General features: G+C 51.5%; 1 protein-coding gene across 10 annotated transcripts in view; it reads left to right on the top strand.

Moving 5' to 3' along the window:
- Positions 1-20,728, top strand: part of Mcf2l (MCF.2 cell line derived transforming sequence like) — a 99,065-nt gene that overhangs the window by 55,824 nt on the left and 22,513 nt on the right. For all 10 annotated transcript variants that reach the window (XM_013353432.2, XM_005366279.3, XM_005366280.2 and 7 more), the window contains exons 4-8: positions 7,015-7,105; positions 15,346-15,465; positions 18,240-18,356; positions 18,894-19,043; positions 19,956-20,080. In XM_013353432.2, coding sequence (XP_013208886.2) covers positions 7,015-7,105; positions 15,346-15,465; positions 18,240-18,356; positions 18,894-19,043; positions 19,956-20,080 — 603 coding nt within the window. The remainder of the gene's footprint in view (positions 1-7,014; positions 7,106-15,345; positions 15,466-18,239; positions 18,357-18,893; positions 19,044-19,955; positions 20,081-20,728) is intronic.

The following is a 20,728-nucleotide window of genomic DNA, read 5'->3' as shown; positions in this document are numbered from 1 at the left end:
TGCAATACCACGTTGGTCAGCTGCAGTCTGTGATGCATTATCACGTTGGTCAACTGCAGTCTGTGATGCATTACCACGTTGGGCAGCTGCAGTCTACAATGCATGTCATGTTAACAGCCTGTGCCTCAAATTCAAGGCCAAGGCCAGTGGTTCTCCTGCTCACTTGTCCTGGAAGAGGGACAGCGGCCATCACCCTGCTAGCGGCTGTGTCGCTGTCCTGTAAGGAGGCTCTGGGTGGCACGAATAGTGGCTCTGGGTAGCCTTCCCCCAGGGCCTTCCTCATCCCTGTCACACACAGCCCTTAGCTGGCTGTCCCAGGGAGCTGGCAATGGCTGAGAGGAAGCCCATGCACCGGAATGCTACTTGTTAGAACTCTTGGTCCAGGGTAGCAAAGAGTTGCCTAAAGGGCAGTCTTGGCAGCCTTGGTCAGCCCTCAGGGAGGAGACTAAAAATGCCTACAGCCACAATGGAGACAATGAGTGGTGGCTCCCCCACTACTACACACACACACACACACACACACACACACACACACATATGCATGTGCACACACGCACGCACGCACACACACCAGCGAGGTTTCTCTGTGAGGTGTGATGAGCTCTGGTTCTGAGCACAGACCAGCTCAGGTCTCCAAAGTTCGGCAGAGATCATAGAGGCCTTCTGTGGAGTGACCCTGGGTTCTGGGAGGCTGAGGGAAATGGGAGGGCAGAGGCTGCTTAGCCAAGGTGGCAGGAGTTGGGTGGATTCAGGCCATTTCAGACAGCAGAGAAAGAGGACTGAGCCCAATAGCTGCTGTGGAATCGTGGGTTCCATTAGTCTTGTCCCCCAGCGCCAGGGTGCTTTGATAATGTGTCCCCCTGCCCTCCGCCAGGCACCCATTCCTGTGCCTTCAGGGAGACTTTGAGGCTGGGGACGCCTCCCCAGGGCCAAGCATAAGTAATAACATCCATAGATGGGAGGGGGACCACCCAGTTCTGTAACCCCATCCCTGCTCCTGCCCACAAGCACCGTTTCCATGATGTAGCTGCTTTGAGGTCACCAGGTCCTGTGTGTTCCAGGAGAGCCAGTAAAGCTGTCATTCTGCTGACTGACTCAAGCCTTCTGAACCCACGGAAGCCAGCCAGGCAGCCCAGAGGAGGCGGATCCCCTCAGGAAGACGGCCTTATTGTCCTGAGGCTGCCCCAGTGCCCTGGCTGGATCCTTACAAACTCTGTGCCCTTCTGCTCTCAGGATGCCCTAGGCAGCCAACTGTGGCTTCAACCAGTGAGGCCTGGACATCTGGTAGGAGGCCAGAGGTCAGGGAATGCTCCAGCGCCAGACTCTCCTGAATGTGCAGCTTCATGCTGACCACATGAGGGCGCCATTAGTCAAACTATTGACCTGCCTGGCTTCACATACTTCCCTGCCTCCTTTGGTTTCTGTAACTCCAGGACCTGCTCTTAAACTCCAGTGTCACCCACACATAGTGACACATTTCACACACTATCAAGGGAACGTGTCCCCTCTGGCCAGCGATGTCCCATCTACAATGAGCATATCCTGTGACCCTCGGTCCTCTGCTTGGCTCACCACTAGCTGCCTCTCTCCAGGCCCCCACACCCTCTCCTGACCTCATGAGCTGGTTCCAGGTACCACAGGGCCACGCTTCACACTTGCCCTGCACTCCACCAATCCCTGGAGTGCTAGCATCCACTGGGTCCTGAGTGCTGGCTCCTGTAGCCCAGCCTTAACACTCACTCTTGCTGCTCGGTCCTTGAATGTTAACACCCCCCACACCACGCTTCCTACTTAGGTGAGCTATAGGGTTAATTTTCCCTGGGGAGATGACACCAGGGACACCACAGGTACCGATGACAAGCCGAAGAAAAGATTCCTATCTAAGTCCATGTTATCAATCATTGCAGCGAATTGACGGCCTTTCTCATAGACACATGGGTGACCCCAGAGTAGCTGCATCGTGGAAACGGTGCCATCTCCCAAAACCAGGCGGAACTGGGGCAGGATTGTGTACAGTTAGGGTGTGGGGTGCATCTAGGAGGGAGGGAGTGCCCAGAATCTCAGGTGAGAGTCCAGTAATCCCCCACTCCCTCCATCTGTGCGGGCACAGCAGGCCTGACATTGTGAGGCTCTCCTGTGGGTTCTCACAGGCGCTCTGAGCTAAAGAGGGGCAGTCATGCCGTGCCCGGAGGACAGTGTTCTACGCAGCCTAGAGTCTTATGTAGCTCGGATGGGGCCTCCCTCATTGAGGCCAGAGGACCAGGGGTGTTTGACCTCGGCTGCCCCCAGGCAATATGAGGTGATGGAAGCATTCCTGCTCCTGCTGGGTCCCACAAGAAGACCCCTGCTGAGCTAGGTCTTGGGGGAAATGTGAAGCTGGGCATTTACATCAGCTGCAGGACAGAGCCTGGCCCTGCGCCTGTCATTTTATGATCACATTGCTGCCCGGTGGTCAGACGTCAGACCTTCAAAACTAGATCAACAGTGGCCTTACAGAAGATTCCAGCAAAGTCAAAACTCCTGAAACAACAGTGTGAGACCTTTCTTGCATAAAGTGAGCTCCTGGTCCTCAAATTTAGCTCAGGTGCCTGCCTGGGAAGCCCCCCTTACAGGTTTCAGAGCTGGAGATCACAGCAGGTGTCTCTAGCAAAGCTGATGCCTGAAGGCAGAACACCTGAGGCTCCCCGTGCCTCTTCCCGTTCTTCAGTTGTAGGGAAACCAGCTACAGCAGTCTCTCAAGGCCCAGGGAACTGTCCTGCAGCATCCCAGGGGAACTGCCACCCTCCTGGGGCCAATCCCAGGGTCTGGCTTGCTGGGGGTGCAGGCAAGCAGATGCTGTGTTGTTGGAACCACCTTCATGTGCCCCTTCTCTTCCATGTTCCTTGGCATGGGAAGGACGGAGGGAGGAAGGGGGGGAGATATTGGCAGCAGGAGGAGAGCCTCAGTGGGCCCACATGTGTCTGGGAACCAGCTGGGCATGCCCTGGGACTGGCTGCCAGTGATGGTAAGGAGAAAGGAATTACTTCATTCCAAGATTTCCTTCAGAGAGTGTGACCCTGGGAGGCAGCCACAGTGTCCTGGTGATCTAGTATGGCAGGTCCAAGTGTCTGGGCTCTGTGACAATGAGCAGCAAAAGTAACCTTCCTGTGCCCCACCCTCACAGAGTGACCATGAGGCCTCAGTAAAAAACTGTGGTGGTGTTTGTCCCATGCTTGGCCCATAGCCACATAGCAAGTCAAGAGATCCTCACCCAGAAAGAGGGACTGGCCCTGGCTGGCAGGGATCATGATAAAACAGTCCTGGGAGTTCTTTGTGCCCCAGACTGAGCTGCTGGGCAGTGGAGTGAGGACGCAGCTGCCCTCCCACCCTCGGCTGTCAAGCCTTAAGATAGCTACAGTGGACAGGGCATCCAGAAACACAGCTTGCAGTCTGGTCCATCCTCCTAGTGTCTTTAATTCTTTGTACTTGTGATGGTTTGAATAAGAATGGCCCTCATAGGCTCATAGATTTGAACGCTTGGTCGTCAGGGAGTGGCACTATTTGAAAGGATTAGGAGACGTGGCCTTGTTGGAGGGAGTGTGTCACAGGGGTGGGCTTTGAGGTTTTCAAAAGCCCAAGACAGGCCCAGTGTCTCACTCCTTTCCTGATGGCCTGGCCATGCTTGTTGGCAAAATGTAGACTTTGGGACTTTGGATTAAGAAAGCAATTGAATGCTTTTGAGGTTTAATGCACCATCCTATTAGGAGCTTGGAGGACAGTGGTGCTGAGAGCAATGTAGATTTTGATGGCCTGGCTCAGGAGGTTTCAGATGAGGAAAATATTAATAAATGGCCAGGAGACTATTCTTGAGATATTTTGGTGAAGAATATGACTGATCTCTACCCTTGTCCAAAAAATTGGCCCGGGGCTAAATTGAAGAGCTTTCCATTGATTCCCTTGGTAGGGGAGAGTTCAAGACAGCCTTTTATTGAGGGTGCCGTGCAGTTGTTAATGGCCACTCTTACACATAGCTATGAAGAGAAGGAGCAAGTCAGAAGGCAGCACCCCCTATGGCTTCTGCATCAGCTCCTGTCTCCAGGTTCAGCCCTGCTTGAGTTCCTGTCCTGGCTTCCTTTGATGATAGACAGTGATATGGAAGTGTCAGCTGAGGAAACTTTTCCTCCCCAACTTGCTTTTGGTCACAGTGTTTCACCAGCAGCAGAAACCCTAGCTAAGACAGGATTTCATATGTAATAATCTTTTTCATGAATATGGTCTCGAGTGTTCATAGTACAGGGTTTTAGAAAAATCTAGATGTTTAGTATGAGTGAGCGAAGGCCATGCCCATGGCACTGGGTGTAGGGGCAGAGATTCATGAATGGAGGGGTGGGGACCGTGTTGTGCCTGTGTGGCCAGCAGCAAGTGTTTGTGTTTCCTTGGGCATTTGTGCAGATGCACATAGGAGCCGACAAGCTGAATGTAGGCTCCCAAGCTTCTGTGTTAGGCTGGGGTGGGGCCGGCACCCCTGGGCTGCTTGGTGGAAGTTTGTTCCTGAAGAGAATATTCTGGCTTTCAGGAGCTTGCTGGCGGCTCGGTTCTAGGTCCTGTTGTGCAAGGAGTATTTGTGTGTGTGTGTGTGTGTGTGTGTGTATGTGTGTGTGTGTGTATGCACATATATGTGAGTGTATTGGATGCATTTGTACGTGTTTGTGTATGTACATGTGCAAATGCACGTGTATGTGTATGTAGAGGCCAGAGGTCAATATCCAATGTCTTCCTCAGTCACTCTCCACCTTATTTTTGTGTCAGGGTCTCTCCCCAAATCTGGAGATCACTGATTTGGCCTGACTTAGTGACCAGTGAGCCCCAGAGATCCCATCTCAGCCCCTCCCCCAGTTCTAAACTTACAAGTGTGCACTGCCATGCCAGTTTTTTTTTTTTCTTATGTGGGTGTTTGGAACCCAAGCACAGGGCACAGGCCTTCATACCTCACGGCAAGCAAATTCACCCACTAGTCGCCTTCCCAGCTCCTTCACGAAGGGGTTCCATGAGAGGCGCCGAGAGACCAGAGAAAAGGGCTGTAATTCCTCCACAATAGAAATTGCTTCCAAAGAAAAGGAGGAGACTGAGCCAGGCTGTGGTTCTCTAGGAGATGGTGGCCCCCGCCATAGATCTCCACTTTTACTAGATTGCATGTAACTCACACGGGGCCCCAGCAGGTGGCTGCTGCTATTGTCCCCGCGTTTGTAGAAGAGGAATCGGAGGTGGTCACAGTGAATTCTGGAACAGTATCTCACCTCATGCACACCCCTTGGTGTGAGCTGCTAGTAGGAAGCCCTCTGTGGATCCTCTCAGGTCATTGATTTGGGACTGGAAGCATGCAGCCAGACTGTTTGGGCTGAGGCTTGTGTGTGGTGACAACCTACTGTTCCGAGCCCTTTTCTGTCACTCTAGGAAGGGTCAGCTTAGATGACTGACTCAGAGTTACAATGCCAGTCCCCAGACATGTCCCGGTAGTGGAGAAGGGAGGCTGGAGTGGGCTCCCATCAGCCCATCTGGCTGTGGCCTCAGGGCTTCCATGATTGCGTGTAAATCTCATGCATCATAGGGAAACAGCCTATAACCTTGAGGGGGGCTGGTCGGGAACCCATCACCCCGGCATTGCCAATGGTCTGTACTCCAGGTGGCTACTACAGTGCTGCTACCTCCCTGCCTGGTTTTGGGGTGCGCCGTGGAGCACATGGTACAGGCCAGGGCAGGCTAGCTGGATTCACCCACTAACCATTAACCAGTACTGAAAATTCAGCAAAGGCCTGTGTAGAGCTGCTCAGAAACCTCATATGCTACCACCTCAGGGGTGTAGGTGCCTATATCACCCAGGCCAGAGCAGGACTGGAGGGCTACTCTGTCTCCACCTCCTCAGGCACTAGCCCAGGAAAAGCAGCTGGGCAGGTGAGTGGGTCCCCAGTTCTGTTGAGCTACCAGCAGCAGAGAGGAGAAAGCCACTTGTACATGGGCGTTTTATCAGGAGTATTTTGCATGTCATCGAACACGTGGAGTCCTTTACCCCCCCCCCCTGTGTACTGGATGCTTGACACTGGTGTGTGCTCTGCAGACACAGATTACTTCCTGGGACTCAGAACGGTCTATTAATGGAGTTGCAGCATGCAGGGTTTTGCCAACTGCATAATTTATAGCGCACTGTAGAATTCTGACTCTCCTTAAGTGCAGAAATGGCTTTCTGAGATACGTCCGTGGATTCGGAAATCAGGCCTTCCGAGCCAGTGCCTCCAGCAGCCTGTCTCGTTCCTTTCTGCTGAGGATTGGCTGGCAGCAGTAGCTGCTGGCACCGCACAATTGGCTTGGATGTGAAATTAGCCAACAGAAACAGGCCTCCTACTTCCCCCGCTTCCACCCCATGACTCAGGCTTCTGCCGCCAGACTGAGCTGAGCGACTCGGGGCATGCTACACAACTGCACGATGCTGCCCTGCCTTTATCACAGATGTCGCTGCTGCAGAGGGCGAAAGCTCGTGCCTCACACCCTGCAGACATCAGGGAGCCCTCACAAGCCTTGGAGATTTTCACCCAAAATCATGATGTCATCAGGAGCCATTTTTTAATGTGGCTGAACACGGGACCTCAGATGCTGGGACTAACGTGATGTATGCGTCCTGAAGCTTGTTTGGGATGGCTTGACCGGCTGCCTGTGCACAGAGAGACGTGGTTTGGCCCTTGCCGTGCAGTGAGATGTCACTCTGTTCCAGAAGGAGGGGCTTCTGCTGACCCGTGAATCGACGCTGAGAAATAAACAACATACTGAAAATATCTGTTCTTCTTTACATAGAACAGTCCTGGGGAGTGCAGGGCGGGGCTGCTCGGGCCTTGGGACGCCTGCTCCTCTGCTGAGACCTCTCTCTGGCGTGCACACTGGCTTACAGTGCAGAGGTGGCATGGGACGGTGGGGTCACAGAGGTGTGTGGCAGCCAGGTTGGCCACCAGCACGTGCTGACTGAAAGTGTTTCTCATGTTTCAGTTTGCAGGATGCTGGCATTGGATTCATCTTGGTCATAGACCGAAGGCAGGACAAATGGACCTCCGTGAAGGCATCGGTCCTGCGAATAGCCGTGAGTACCTCACGGGGCGGGCTCTCCGCGATCCTTGTGGGTGGCAGTTCACTGCTCTTCTTTCTAGTCTGTGTGGAAGATGGGGGATTCAGGTGGCTAGCAGTGGACCTAGCCTGGGGTAGGCTGAGCCATGCCAGCCCTAGAGGGCCTCTGAACTCTGGGCATGTTCGTTTGTTGTGATTTTCTCAATAATGGATCATAGAAGTTTTGAGCAGAAAGGATTCTGAGCATGTTACTCTTCAGGCTAGAAGTTAGACACTGAATCCACTCGTTGTTTCTAAGCAACTAAGGCATTCCACATGGGGCTGTTGATCTTTAATGTTAGTCCTGAGATGTGTTGGTCCTTGCTACCAAGCCCCCATAGCAGGCACAGACCCTCACTGTCAGGGCCTGTCTGCAGCCCCCGCTGTAAAGTCACAGGCAGGACTTGCTGGCATTTTCAGGCTGCAATTACCATTTCAGAGCAGTAAGATGGAGGCCGCGGAAATCTTATTTCCACAGCTGCTCCCCACCCACAGACTTAACACAGACCCCTTCTTCCAAGACGAGCTCACCCACACTTGCCGTCTCCACCTGTCACCCATAGCGTCGTGAAGGACCGACAGTTTGGCTGTCCGCTAGCACCGTGGCTCTAGGCTGGGGCTGTTTAACTGCTCCTCACGTCTCCGGGCAACCTATCTCATGGTTTCAACTTCTGTCCTCCTGCTCTGGATCAGAAATTCATTGTTGACTTTAGGTTCCCCCTACCTGGGGGCTGCTGTGATGAGGATTGGTGGCTGCAAGCAACCCATTAAGATAAATTAGAGGTTCTGTGTACGGTGACTCCTGCAGCCTACAGTCCGGGCGCAAACCTGTCCCTCACTGAACACCATCCTGTAACCACCTCGTACACTTCTGCAGGGTGCCTACAAGTGAGCAACCCCCATCTCCCTGTTTCCACCTAGTCTTCCTGTCACCATTGATGAAATAATAAGATCACCTGGTGGGAGTCTCACAAGACACAGGGCCATCACACAGATAAGCCCTGGTCCCAGGGTCTGGAAGGTGCTGCTGGTGTTCCCTCAACTGTGACTGTGTCCACACCAGGTTTCCAGCCTTGTGGATTTGCACAGGATGCTGTGACAGCTGCTCCACATCCGGTAGCAGGGCCCAGGTCGACTTGTTGCCAGGACAGGGCTTTTGGAGTGGATCAGTAGTCCTGGGTTGATGCCACCAGGCTCCTATCCATCCTGGCATTGCAGCACCATCCCCCGCCAGCTCTTCCATCAGTGTAGAGAAGCCATCCAAACAAGTTTTGTCAATGTGGGTGGCAAGAGTCAGGATGGCTCTGACTTCTGTTCTGATGAGACCAGGTCCTCAGAACCTTCCTTCACATGCTTCTACCTGCCCTGCCGCTACCCAGCAGCCACCTGGGCAGCCTCGTTTACTCACTCTTGCTCACACCTACTCAGAGCCGAGGTGCCTTTCTCCACAGCTCCTGGTTCACTTCTTGCACCTGCGTGGGGCCAGCGTGAGCATGGGTTTGTACACGTCACCTGTACTCTGTACTCACCTGGTCCGGTGAGACTGTCTCTCTCACACACACACGGGGGCAGCCGGGGAGTATGTGTTTTTTTTTTTTAAATTACATTTATTAACTTATTGGGCACACATGCTGTGGCATGTGTGTGGAGGTCAGAAGCCAGCGGGGATCAGCTTTCCCTTCTAACCCGTGGGCCCTGGGAACCTTAACCACTGAGCTGTCCATGTTTTATCTAGTGGGTTACTCCCAGGTTTGACAGTGCGTTTCCAAATACAAAGTATTTTCCAGGAAACACAGAAATTACGTTTTAAGACTGAAGCAGTCCTCTGAACCTGTCCCACACGCAGCATGGCTGCTGCTCACACCCCGGCATGGGCTGGGCTCCTGTTGTCTGAATCCCTGAGCATGAATCTAGCTGAGCTTAGAACAAGGTGGGTTTCAGAGCTGACTCATCTCTCAAGCTTTGCTTTGGAAAGAGTTTGACTTTTATATCCACACGGTCCTTTGTTTTCTCTGTTGGTATTGCCTGTTTTTGAGTCAGGGCCTGGATCTATAGCAGAGTGGGGTCAAGGCTCTTGGCCTCAGCCTCAGCCTCCCCCACACTGGAGTCGTAGGCACACACTGCCATAGCATGCATTGGCTCTTACACTAAAAAAAGAGGAAGTGTTTTGCCTGTGACTCTTAGCGCTTGCTGGTGTTAGTCTGCAAGTAGCAGAAGTCGCCATTCATCCCAGCAAAGCTGCTGTGAATCCTCTTTGATCGCTAGCGCTTTCTCATTAGGAGACGTGACTGAGGGTATAACGCATGCCCCGCAGGTGTTCTGAGCAGCTGCTGTAGGGCCAGACCCGCTGCAGGGCCTGTGCGAATAACAAAGAAGTGATCCAGGAGTGTGTAGCCAGGCTGGATGTGGGATTCATGAGGAGAGGTTGCCCCAAGGGTACTGGGGATGGCAGGCAGTGTAGGAAGGAACTGAGCTGCCGCAGTGTGGGCAGGACCTACAAGCCAGTTTGTTGCTGTCCTAGGACTGGGCCCACCTTCCTGTCTGACTAGGACACCTGGAGAGGCTCTCTGAAGGGGCTGCTGCACTTGTGTGAATATAGCCCAGGGCAGGGGCAGGAAGAAGGAAGTGAGGGTCAAGTGTGTCTCCGGGAGGAGATAAAGTCCGGTTATTCTTGTGATGAGGGGTGCAGTCTCAGCCTCACCGGCCAAAGCCCAGGGAAGGGTAACAAACTAGGAAACAAGGCTCCGTTCAAGGGGCTCAGCTGTCCTCCTTTGAGTCTCTGGCATCGGTTACCTGGCAAGGGTCACCTGGCAAGGAGGCACAGTATGAGCACAGTAGGGTCTGTTCCTGGGAACGGAGCTGGGTGTGGGGAGGCCGTCCAGGCCCTGTCCACACACTATACATCCTTGTGGGGGCAGACCAAGACAGCCTCCATGGTCCTGGCTTTAAAGTGTGGCCAGAAGCAGCTACTGTGGGCACAACACCCAGACTAGGGCTCTGCTAATCACTAGGTTTTCTTGTCCAGGTAACGTCAGGGAAACTGCTGCTTAGCATCAGATACAACCAGCCAGGCCCCCAGGAGGCCATCCAAATAGGCCCACTCGGGGGTGCCACCTCAGGGTGCCACAGAAGCAAGGAGGCCGAAGGGGCTTCTCCCTCCTGCTGCCTGGGCTCCTGCTGAGCCATACTTATGTAAGCCTCGGGATGGCTGCTATTCTTAGCCACCATCTGTGCTACCTCGTGAGTTGGCGTTTCCTCCTTCGGGGTGATCTTTTTCTTTTCTGATGCCTTCAGTTTGGCTTAGAAATGAAAAAAGGGAAAAGAAAAGAAAGAAACCGGAGGAGCCCAAAACCCAGTCTCCTTAAAGTCAGAGTCCCAGTGCTTCTGTCCAGAGTAAAATGTGTGTCCATCTATCTGCCCATATGTGTTAACGCTCCGAGTTCCTGGGCTCCATCCGTGAGCAAAGACAGAGATGGCAGGCCCAAGCTGAGACATCTCCTCACTGATGAGTAATTGGCTCCAAGTTTTGAGGAGCATCCTCACAGGGATACAAACCCCTGAGTAGATGCTTTTAGGAGCTCTGTCAACACCTCACTGTCCCCTACCATACACTGTGTGTTTCTGCCTGTGTGACTCATGGGTGTGTTACAATTGAGGGCACTGTCGTGGAGTGTACACATTTGTGCTCATAGGTAGCCTAGTTCAAACTAGATATATGCTCTAGCATGTTTTACTCAAGGAAGTTGATTCTGTGTCTGTGTATGTATGAACCTGTCTGTGAGAGAGAATGTATTTATTATGTATGAGTGAGTGAGGAGACCAAAGTTCAAGGTCACGTATCTTCTTCAAGTGCTTTTCCACCTTACTCTTTGAGACACAGTCTCACCTTCCTAGACCTGGATGGAGCAGGGAGGACCTTGGACTTCCCACAGGGCAGGGACCCCTGACTGCTCTTTGGACTGGAGAGGGAGGGGGAAGGGAGGAGAGGAAGGGGGAAGGGAGGAAGTGAGAACTTTTAATAATAATAATAAAAAGATGTTTGTATAAGGAGATTTGCACACAGGTGCACACATACATGGGCACATGCAAAGCTGTGTGTGTACACATATCAGTTCATGGACACTTATGCACACACGTGTACACAGACCCACCTGCACCTGTATATGGGCACGTTTGCACACACAGATGTGTGCCTGGATATACAGCCCCACCCATACATACATATGTGCACACAGATGCACGTAAACACACATGCATGTCTGTGCCACACACACATATGCTGACTCACCTGCACATACATACCACACTGCTTGCTGAGACCATTTGAGAACGTTTGCGCCAGTGTGATAAGTTGTCCACACATTCTCAGCTGTGTGTCCACTGAAAACAGCACTGTACGTGTGTGTGACCGTCATGTGTGTCCACTGAACACAGCACTGTGCTTGTGTGTGACCATCATGTGTGCCCACTGAAAACAGCACTGTGCAGGTGTGTGACCGTCATGCACGCTGACAAAGTAATGCCAACATTATTGCAACCACTGAGACAGAAAAAGTTGTCTGTAAACTCGGGGGTATATTATTGAAACTTTATTTCCTAGTGAACTGTGGTTTCAGATTCCCCATCTCTCAGAAATGCTTTTTATGTCTTCTACTAAAATCCAAGGTCGGTGACAGGAAGGGCACATCCTGTTTTGCCACTTCAGCAGTCAGTTTGCGTTTCATGTTAGGTCCTGTGGTGTTGATACTTGTGACAGCTGGAAGCCAGGGCTTTGTAGAAACCCTTAGCTTGATGTCTGTGTGTCCAGCTTCAGCTAGTCACCGCAGCAGGAGCCTCTAGCGTTGGCTACAGGACACTCATGTATCCATCAGGTCAAGTCCCTGACTTCTCCGCTGGCAGGTGCCTCCTCTGTTTGTGACAAGCATGTCATGTTATCTATGGTGATCCTCTGGGGCTCACCAGCAGCCTCTTCCCCAATACTCTTCCTGCCTGTGTCTGCAGCCGTGGGGATTCTTCAACTCTTACCTATGTTGAGGGTGTACTGGTGTGTTGTTTCGTGAATGTCTTCCCTGGGTAGCCTTGTGCCAGGTGGTGTTGGGTTGTCCCCCCCTCCCTTCTGGTTCCCACTTGGCCTGCACCGATGTCTTCGCAGCTGTGCCTGCCCATCGGCGATTAGAGGACTCAATACTCTGCCTGCAGGGCAGGTGTGGGCTCCATCACTGCTGAAAGAAATCGGGGTTACAAATGAGCAGAATAGGGTGGACAATGCCTCTCCACTCCCAGTGTGAGCATTGTAGTCCCATTGCCCCTCTAGGGGAGCTATGACAAGAGCCAGCTGGAGCTTCTGGACTGCAGAGCAGAATGAACAGGTGCAGGCACCCGCTTGAGGTGGGGTGGGGACAGGAGAGCCAGCTGCTTTCCTGACAGTATCATATTGTCCCATTTTCTTCATAGCTCCCGACATAATGTCTCCTGAGTTTGCGCAGTAGGTCCATGTGTGTTGATGAATGGCGGGCTGGGTTCCGCCATTTAGCTCCCAGTTGTTTCTATGGTTAGTTTTATATTTGAAATAATTATATGGAAATTGTATTTTTTTAAATATTGTTTGGCCTATTAGTTTTAGTTTTTATTGGTTAGTTTTTTATATATTGATCTAATTTATTTTTAATAATCTGTGTAGCCCATGCGGTGGCTTATCAGGGAAGATCTTAATCTGTGTCTGTGTAGGGTGGGAGAATCATGGCCATTTATTGACTCAACTTCTTTCTTTCGGCATTCTGTTCCGTTTATTCCATCCATCTAAGGGTTGGCCTATCAAATGGGCCCAGGCAGTTTCTTTATTAATTAACCAATGAAAGCAACAGATTAGAAAGAAATCATTCCCACATCACATGTGTTTGTTTTCCCAGGTCTAACTGATCTCAGGTCCATGAGGATGTGCTGCATGTCACCTGTGGGAAGCACAGCTGGGTGGCATGGTGATGCCGACCCACCCTGAGATCTCAGGCCCAGAAGGCCTTGGGATTCGTTAATATTGGTTTCATGCATGCTCCTTTGGTTGGTGTCTGTGAACCCTGATCATAGGCGCCACAGCCAGCGCTTAGCTTCTGGAGAGGAACCTCAGACTCAGGCTTCAGGGTTTTCTGGCTGGTTAACACTGAGATACAAACTTTGATATGTTGGTTGGAGAGATGGCTCAGTGGTTAAGAGCATTGCCTGCTCTTCCAAAGGTCCTGGGTTCAATTCCCAGCAACCACATGGTGGCTCACAACCATCTGTAATAAGGTCTGGTGCCCTCTTCTGGCCTTTGGCATACAAACGGATAGACTGTTGTATACATAATAAATAATAAATAAATATTAAAAAAAATTAAAAAAAAAACTTTGATATGTTCACATTAACTTTTTTTTTGTTGTTGTTGGGTGCTGTCAGACAAGAGTGCATCAGGCTGGGCACACCTCACGTGCACACAGAGCATCAGGCTGGGCACACCTCACGTGCACACAGAGCATCAGGCTGGGCACACCTCACAACGGAAAATGAATGATATTTCTGTTAGATAAAAACTTACTGTCGTTTCACAGTTCACAATTATTGAGTATTTTACAAAACACCAATATCAAATTCTCATCTGTCTAACCTGTTTTAGAAGTGAAGGTTTTATTTTAGCCTTTCCGCAGTTTTAAACGCAAGTGGTTGGTTCTATAGCAGAGAATATTTACTTTACTGTTGATGGCCTTCACAATAGGTGTTTGCGCGCATCCTTAAAAACCTCTCCCACATGGCTTGCATTTCTTTTAATTTTTATACAACTATTCAATATGAAAATTCAATAGCTTAACAGAAACTAAAACAGCTTAAGGAAAAGAAAATGGCTTCCTGTGAGACTGAAGGTCACCTCTGGCCAGTGGCAGGGCACCTCACCGGAGGAGTCTTGTATCTATTAGAAGGTGTAGGTGTTGTTGATCTTTTAAGGGTCCAAGCATTAGCCTGCCCTACAGAACCAGTCTTCTGGGAGGTGTGAGTCTGGGTGACAAAGCTAATTGAAGTTTACAGAAGCGTGACTCATTGTCACCCCAAGGAAAGCTGCCTGCCCTGACAGTGCCTCCTTAAATAGTGGTGTCCAATTTCACAGAGAGGACAAGTCTGGAAGCCCTTGTGTTAAGTAGCCCAGAATCTGCCCTCAGCTTTTGCCTTTGCAGGGCTATGTTCTGTCCTTGGTCTGAGCACTCACCCTCTCCCAGGGCACTGGTGACAAAGCCCGATTACTGGCATGGCTATGGCTTATCCTCTGACGCGCGCTGGGCACACCTCACGCACACAGAGCATCAGGCTGTGGACAGCGGCATGTCTCGGCATCCTTGCCATGGCAGGGCCGAGGGCAGCCTGGTCACCAGGACAAGAGCATGAGTGGGAGGGTGTGGCCCACAGCAGGGCCCTCAACGGTTCCCAGCACCCTCTTCCACTCAGGAAGAGCCCTGACCAGGCCCCTGTCTCTCAGCATGCCTCTGACCAAAAGTGACATAGCAGGTGATGTGAACATCACCATGTTGAAGGTCCTATGAGGACCAAGGGCACGGGGTTCAACAGATTTTCTTCCAGGGCAAGGTCAGTGGGAGGCCGGCCGCGAGTGTTGGATGCTGATGCGCGCTGTCCCGGGTGGGAGGTCAGTTGTGGGTATCACATGACTGGACTCACTCCCTCATCCTGTGGAATGAGGCAGGCATTGGCTTCACTTCCCACTTCACATATAGGAAAAATGGAGGCAGTAACTTTCCCAAGATCAAACACCTCGCAAGAAGCAAAGGAATAACCAAACACAAAAAACCTAACTATCCAAGGGTATGCATTTGTATGCGCGTGCTGGGCAAGTTTATATGGATCTTGGTTTCAGCCACTCCACAAACGTATTTTCTTGCTTTTTTCTTTAATAAGTCCATAGCGCCCTGTGGCTGAAGTGACAAGGTGCCATAGACGGGGTGGCTTGAACAACAGAAACTTAAGTCTGTGATGTAGGTGCCTTACGTGTGGGAAGACCCTGATACTGGAATGAGCAGAAGACCCTCACTTAACCCTTGACAACTAGAATATGCTTCCGGCTGTTCAGTTTTAAGCGGCAGCATCCCCCAGATGCCCACCATTAGCTGCAGCAGCTGGTCCGTTCCATGGCCTGGGCCGCTCATAGCAAATGCTCCAAGCCCTCCTTCCGTTTCACAGGCGTCTTTCCCAGCAAACCTGCAGCTTGTCCTTGTTCTCCGGCCCACGGGGTTTTTCCAGAGGACTCTCTCAGACATCGCCTTCAAGTTCAACAGAGATGACTTTAAGATGAAAGTTCCGGTGAGTGCTGAGCCTGTGCCTTTGGTTCTGTGTCAGCAGAACCAAGTGGAAGAGCATTCTTGGAGCATGGCAAACTCTTAGGGAGTTACTGCCATTCTGTGGCCATAAGTACAGTCCCACTCGAGCTGCACAGAAGTTACACTTCCCTGTGTTCTGGTGGCAGAAGCTCTATGTGTTTGCCTTCCCTAAGTCCTGCCTTGCCCCAACTAGTGGTCTATACATGCAAGGCCACTGCCTTGGATGGGTCCCCTGGGATAGCTCTGTCAGAATGCTGTAAGTCATGGGACAGTCCTACACTAGTTCACAGCACACCCCAAATATTTCAAGGAAAAATGAAGGCTAATAAAGAAAACATGAGTATCTTCTGAGTCCTTAGGCGAAGCTTCAGCTGCCAGCCACACAGGTGCTGGACCTCAGCCAGGAACAACCCAGCAGGTAGTCCCTACCTTATAGCCATGTCTCCAGCCAGCATGGGTCAGCCCCTTCCTCTCATCTCCAGAGAAAGGACCCTAATCTTGATTCCACTTCCCCTCAGAATCCAAGACTGCTGGGCAGTCGTGGTGCATGTCTTTAATCCCAGCACTCGGGAGGCAGAAACAAGTGGATCTCTGTGAGTTTGAGGCTAGCTTGGTCTACAAGAGCTAGTTCCAGGACAGCTAGGGCTGTTATACAGAGAAACCCTGTCTCGAAAAACCAAAAAAGAAAAAGAAGACAAAACCAAAACTCTATAGAGTTCCTGAAAGCCCACACTCCACAGTCAGTGGAGCTCGGCCATGACCTGTGCACCCAGGAGTTGCCAGAGAACAGCCCTGTGAGTTCATTTCTTTTTCACAAAGAGAACAGGAACACCAGGGCCATCGCCAGGCTGTGGGATTCCCCTGCAGGGACACCCTTGCTTTTGGAAATGGAAGAATCTGGGCTGGTTAGCTGTCCACAGTACTGTCTGCTGTGTCTCGGTATTTAGGTAGCACATACCCCCATTCCGTACTGTCTAAAGCCACTGCCCATCCCCCATGACCAATACCTGTCCTCTGCCCCAAACAGGCTAGAACCCTTCTCTGAGCAAAACAGGAACTGTGTAGCCTGGGTTCCTACATTCGATCCTGTCTCCACAGCAGTCTTCCTTGAGAATCAGAGATGTGGCCCAAGGCCTCAGAGGCGACTGTGACTCTGAGAGTCACATCTTGGTAGATCTAAGCATATGGCCCCCAGGTCTGTGGGAAGATACTGCACCTTATGTCTTGAGGCATCTCTTTCTGGGCAGCCCGTTTCTTAGACCTAGTTAAGGGCAGAACCACCCAGGGCAATCGCTCACCCAGCTAGAGGTTCAAGTCCCGATCCAAAACTAGACGTGGGAGTTGTGTCCCTGACTCTTGCCCCAAGTCCTGCGGATGCTTGTAGTAACAATGCATCCCTCCCTCTTATGATCGGTTGACCTCAAGGCACCAGGCCCTTCTCCACCTCCAGAAAGTGAACCGCACTAATAACAGCTTTCCTTGCCTCTGAGCATCATGGGAGATAAGGTTGAGGTCATCTATGATGGTGTATGGTCTCTTTTATAAACTCTTCTGTAGTATTATGTTAATAGGTGTCAAAAACAGGTCTCCAGAAACTGTTATGGCACCTGCAAGCTCACAGACCAATCTTAGATAAATTCAAGAATTAGCGAAGGACTTGACTTTTAGAAAGTCTCTGATGCTTCTCCACTCTACTGACCTCAGGCAAGGGAGCTCTCTAGGAGCATGCCTGGGCTCCTAGGCTTCTCTGCTGCGGTGGGAAACGCATAGCACATGCACACGTGTGTGCGCGCGCACACACACACACACACACACAAATACGCATGCGTGTATGCACGCACATGCCCCAGTACTAAGGTTAAGGAAGGAGGTGGCATGCTTCCTTGGATCACCTTGGCTTACTGGCCATGAGCCAAGGCTGTTTGACAGCGTGTGGAAAAATTTATTAGAAGAACCGAGAGAAAGTGGGACAGTTCTGTGAGAACTGTTTCCTAGCTCAGACTGAGAGCCTGACACTTCTTTACCTTCGGTCAGGACTTAGCATCATACTGCTTCTCGGCAGTGTGAATAGTTCCTTGCTGGTGGCCAACCCATGGGTGGGAGGGTTCCCAGCAACCCTGACTTCTGCCCAGCAGCCGCCAGGAGCATTTCCTCCATTGTAACAAGCCAGGTCGTCTCCAGATGAGCCCCCACCTCATCTCAGTGTTGAATAATATATGTCATGGCATCAGATGACATCTGCACCCAGCCTCTGGAAGACCGCTCTGAGTATCTCTCTGGCAGCTTACAAAGAAAAGTCTATATTTTTATCTAAAACACATGGGCAGAATAGCCTTCAAAATGACAAGAGAAAGAAAAATTGAGCCATGCAGGAAGAGGCCGACTGGCCGCTGCTACCACACCAAGTAGAACCTCTTCAGAGTTGTCAGTCAGTCTGAGGAGATGGGAAGTGCTAAATTGATCGTCACCAGTACTTAAAAGGATGTTTGTCATGTTCTCAGCAGGAGCAAGCACAAACTGGCTTCTTAGGAAGCAGAGCTCTATTTCCTCCTCATACCCAGCTCCCCTCGTCAGAGAAGGTTATCTGTGATGGGCCAGGTACCCTATGCAGGGTTTGCTCATGCCCAGTGACCTCACTGGGTCCTCACCATCAACCAGTGAGAGTCATCATAACATACCTGTCATGTAGACAAGAAAGCCAGAGCTATGTTGGAGTCCAGGGCAAGCTGCCTGGTGATGATCCCCTCTCTCTCACAGGTCATGATGCTAGGCTCAGTGCCAGAATTACACGGCTACATTGACAAGTCACAGCTGACCGAGGACCTCGGGGGGACCCTGGACTACTGCCACTCCAGGTGGCTGTGCCACCGCACAGTGAGTGGACCGGGTGCTCTGTCACCATATTCTCACTAGTTCATAGTTAACCCAGCGGAATTCTTTTCACATGACAACACTGCCTTTTAAAATACATGCTCACTGAAGTTTCTTCCCCAAGAATGAGGAGATGGTCCCAGTAGACCTTAGTCATTGTAAAGAAATAGCATGAGTAATAACCCCGGGCGTGGCTTTCTGGGCTTGGAGAAGAAGAAGAAGAAGAAGAAAAAAAACCTACCAAGCCCTATGTCGTTGTGGTTTCTGACACTCACAAGTCTCCTAACTAGGAGGTGGAGGCAGAGACCCTGAGCCGAGAATGACCTGGGTGGCAGGGACGTTTCCAAAGCCTTCCTGGTACGTTTCTGAGGGAAGCCCGAGGTTGAGACACTCCTGGGAAGGTATTTGCTGGCACACTGTGTCCACAGGGCTTGGGGGCCACTCTCTCCTTTCCAACAACAGTCATGGTATCAGCTTTCAGGGCTGCAGGCCGCAGGCTTGTGTGCAAGATTCTGTGACTGTCTTCTCTCTTCTCCCAAGGCAATCGAAAGCTTTGCCCTGATGGTGAAGCAGACAGCCCAGATGCTGCAGACCTTTGGGACTGAGCTGGCGGAGACAGAACTGCCAAACGACGTCCAGTCAACCAGCTTGGTGCTCAGCGTTCACACAGAGAAGAAGGCGAAGGCGAAGGTGGGTACCATTCAGGGGCCCGGGTTCTGAGCAGGGAAATGCGATACTAGAGGCAAGATGTCAGGTGAGTTACCACACGGGAAGGCCAGGGGCAAGCAAGTCTCTGAGACGCTGGAGATACTGAGAACTGACCATAACTGCTTTTCAAAGCTCCAGAAGTGAGCCCTGTTAAAACGTGTTGTGTCCGTGGGCGGCACCCCTCAGCCCAGAAACCCCAAAGGGTTTCAGAGTCTCTAAAACCAAGACCAGAGCAGTTGCCGATGGCTGTGCACTGTGGGAGGTGGGGGGACGGGGAACAGCTCCAGTGTAACCAGACAGGGTCTCCACCCTGGTTCCTCTCACCAGTGACTGGTAAGGTTATGGTTGAATTTGCTGCTCCCAGCACCATTGTGCTACCAACTCACATGGCTCTCTAGGGCAGAGACACTCTCCATCACATGCTGTAGATATCTGCATTACCGGTGGCATTGACAGCGGGGTTTGGGTGGCTACTGTGTGTCCTAAGGGTGGTGCTCCATCTCTGCCATGTGTGTCACCCACTCCTTAGAAACGGATTTTTGCCTGTCCAGCAGGGCCAACTCCAGGAGAGGGGTGGTTAGAAAGGCTAGTTTCCAGTTTCCTTTTGACCTTATTCCCGTGTCCTGAGTGTCCTGTAACCCTAGCTTGCGGTAGCAAGCAGGAGTGTGGCAGTTTATATATGTATATGATTTAATTCTTTGAGAATCTCATATATGTGTGCAGTACACATATACAGTTGGCAGTTTTCAATGCACTCTATGGTCAGACAGAAGGGTCAGTTTGCACCCACAGGGCATCGTGCCCCCATCCCAGGCTGTCCCCACTTACTCAGCATTGAGACCTGAGCCCAGCTAGCTGGCTGCACTACAGGCCCTATGTGCACTCTCTCTGCAGGAGGATCTTCAGTTGGCGCTGAAGGAGGGGAACAGCATCCTTGAGAGCCTCAGGGAGCCACTGGCAGAGAGCACGTCCCACAGCGTGAACCAGGACCAGCTGGACAATCAGGCTACTGTGCAGAGGTAAGGCCTGCACCCTCCTGCCCTACCTTGCCCTGGCCTGACTTCTGCAGATACACAGCCATTGTGAAGGCATTAGACTAATACCCAAGGTTGTTGCAACAGATCCCAGCAGCTAGCCTTCTGGCTCGTTTCCCTCTCGGGCTTGGAGTGGACCCCAGCACCCATGATAAAGGGGGCGGGAATGGAGAACAGACAGTCTCACAGACAGGAAAATGCTGGACAAGCAGCAGCAGCCCCTTATACATATACTTATGGCTCCTATATCCCCAGTGAGTCATTGTAGGCCAGAGAGCAGCTCAGGTACCTGTGTTCCAGCCTTGTGCATGCATTTTATGCTCACAATAAAGGATCCTGTCTGTATTTCTCACTGGTTCCCCGTGTTTATAGCAGAGCACAGGACAGTGCCATCAGTCAGTGTCTGTTGGTGCTCCCCAATGCTTTGGCATATCTAGAGCCCCACATGCCTCATGGCTTTATATCCTCACCATGCTGCAGGCTAGATGGCTGCCGTTCCCACCTACAGGACAGACTCGGAGCACCTGTGTGGACAGAACTTGCCCAGAAACCCAACAATAGGCAGCCAGGCTCTTGGCTCTTGGCTTTCACATGGTTTTCTCCCACATGGGCCATGGCTGTATGCACAGCTGG

Source organism: Microtus ochrogaster, unplaced genomic scaffold, assembly GCF_000317375.1.
Source record: "Microtus ochrogaster isolate Prairie Vole_2 unplaced genomic scaffold, MicOch1.0 UNK7, whole genome shotgun sequence".
In the NCBI taxonomy this organism is placed as follows: Eukaryota; Metazoa; Chordata; class Mammalia; order Rodentia; family Cricetidae; genus Microtus; species Microtus ochrogaster.
This window is presented reverse-complemented; position numbering and strand designations above follow the sequence as displayed.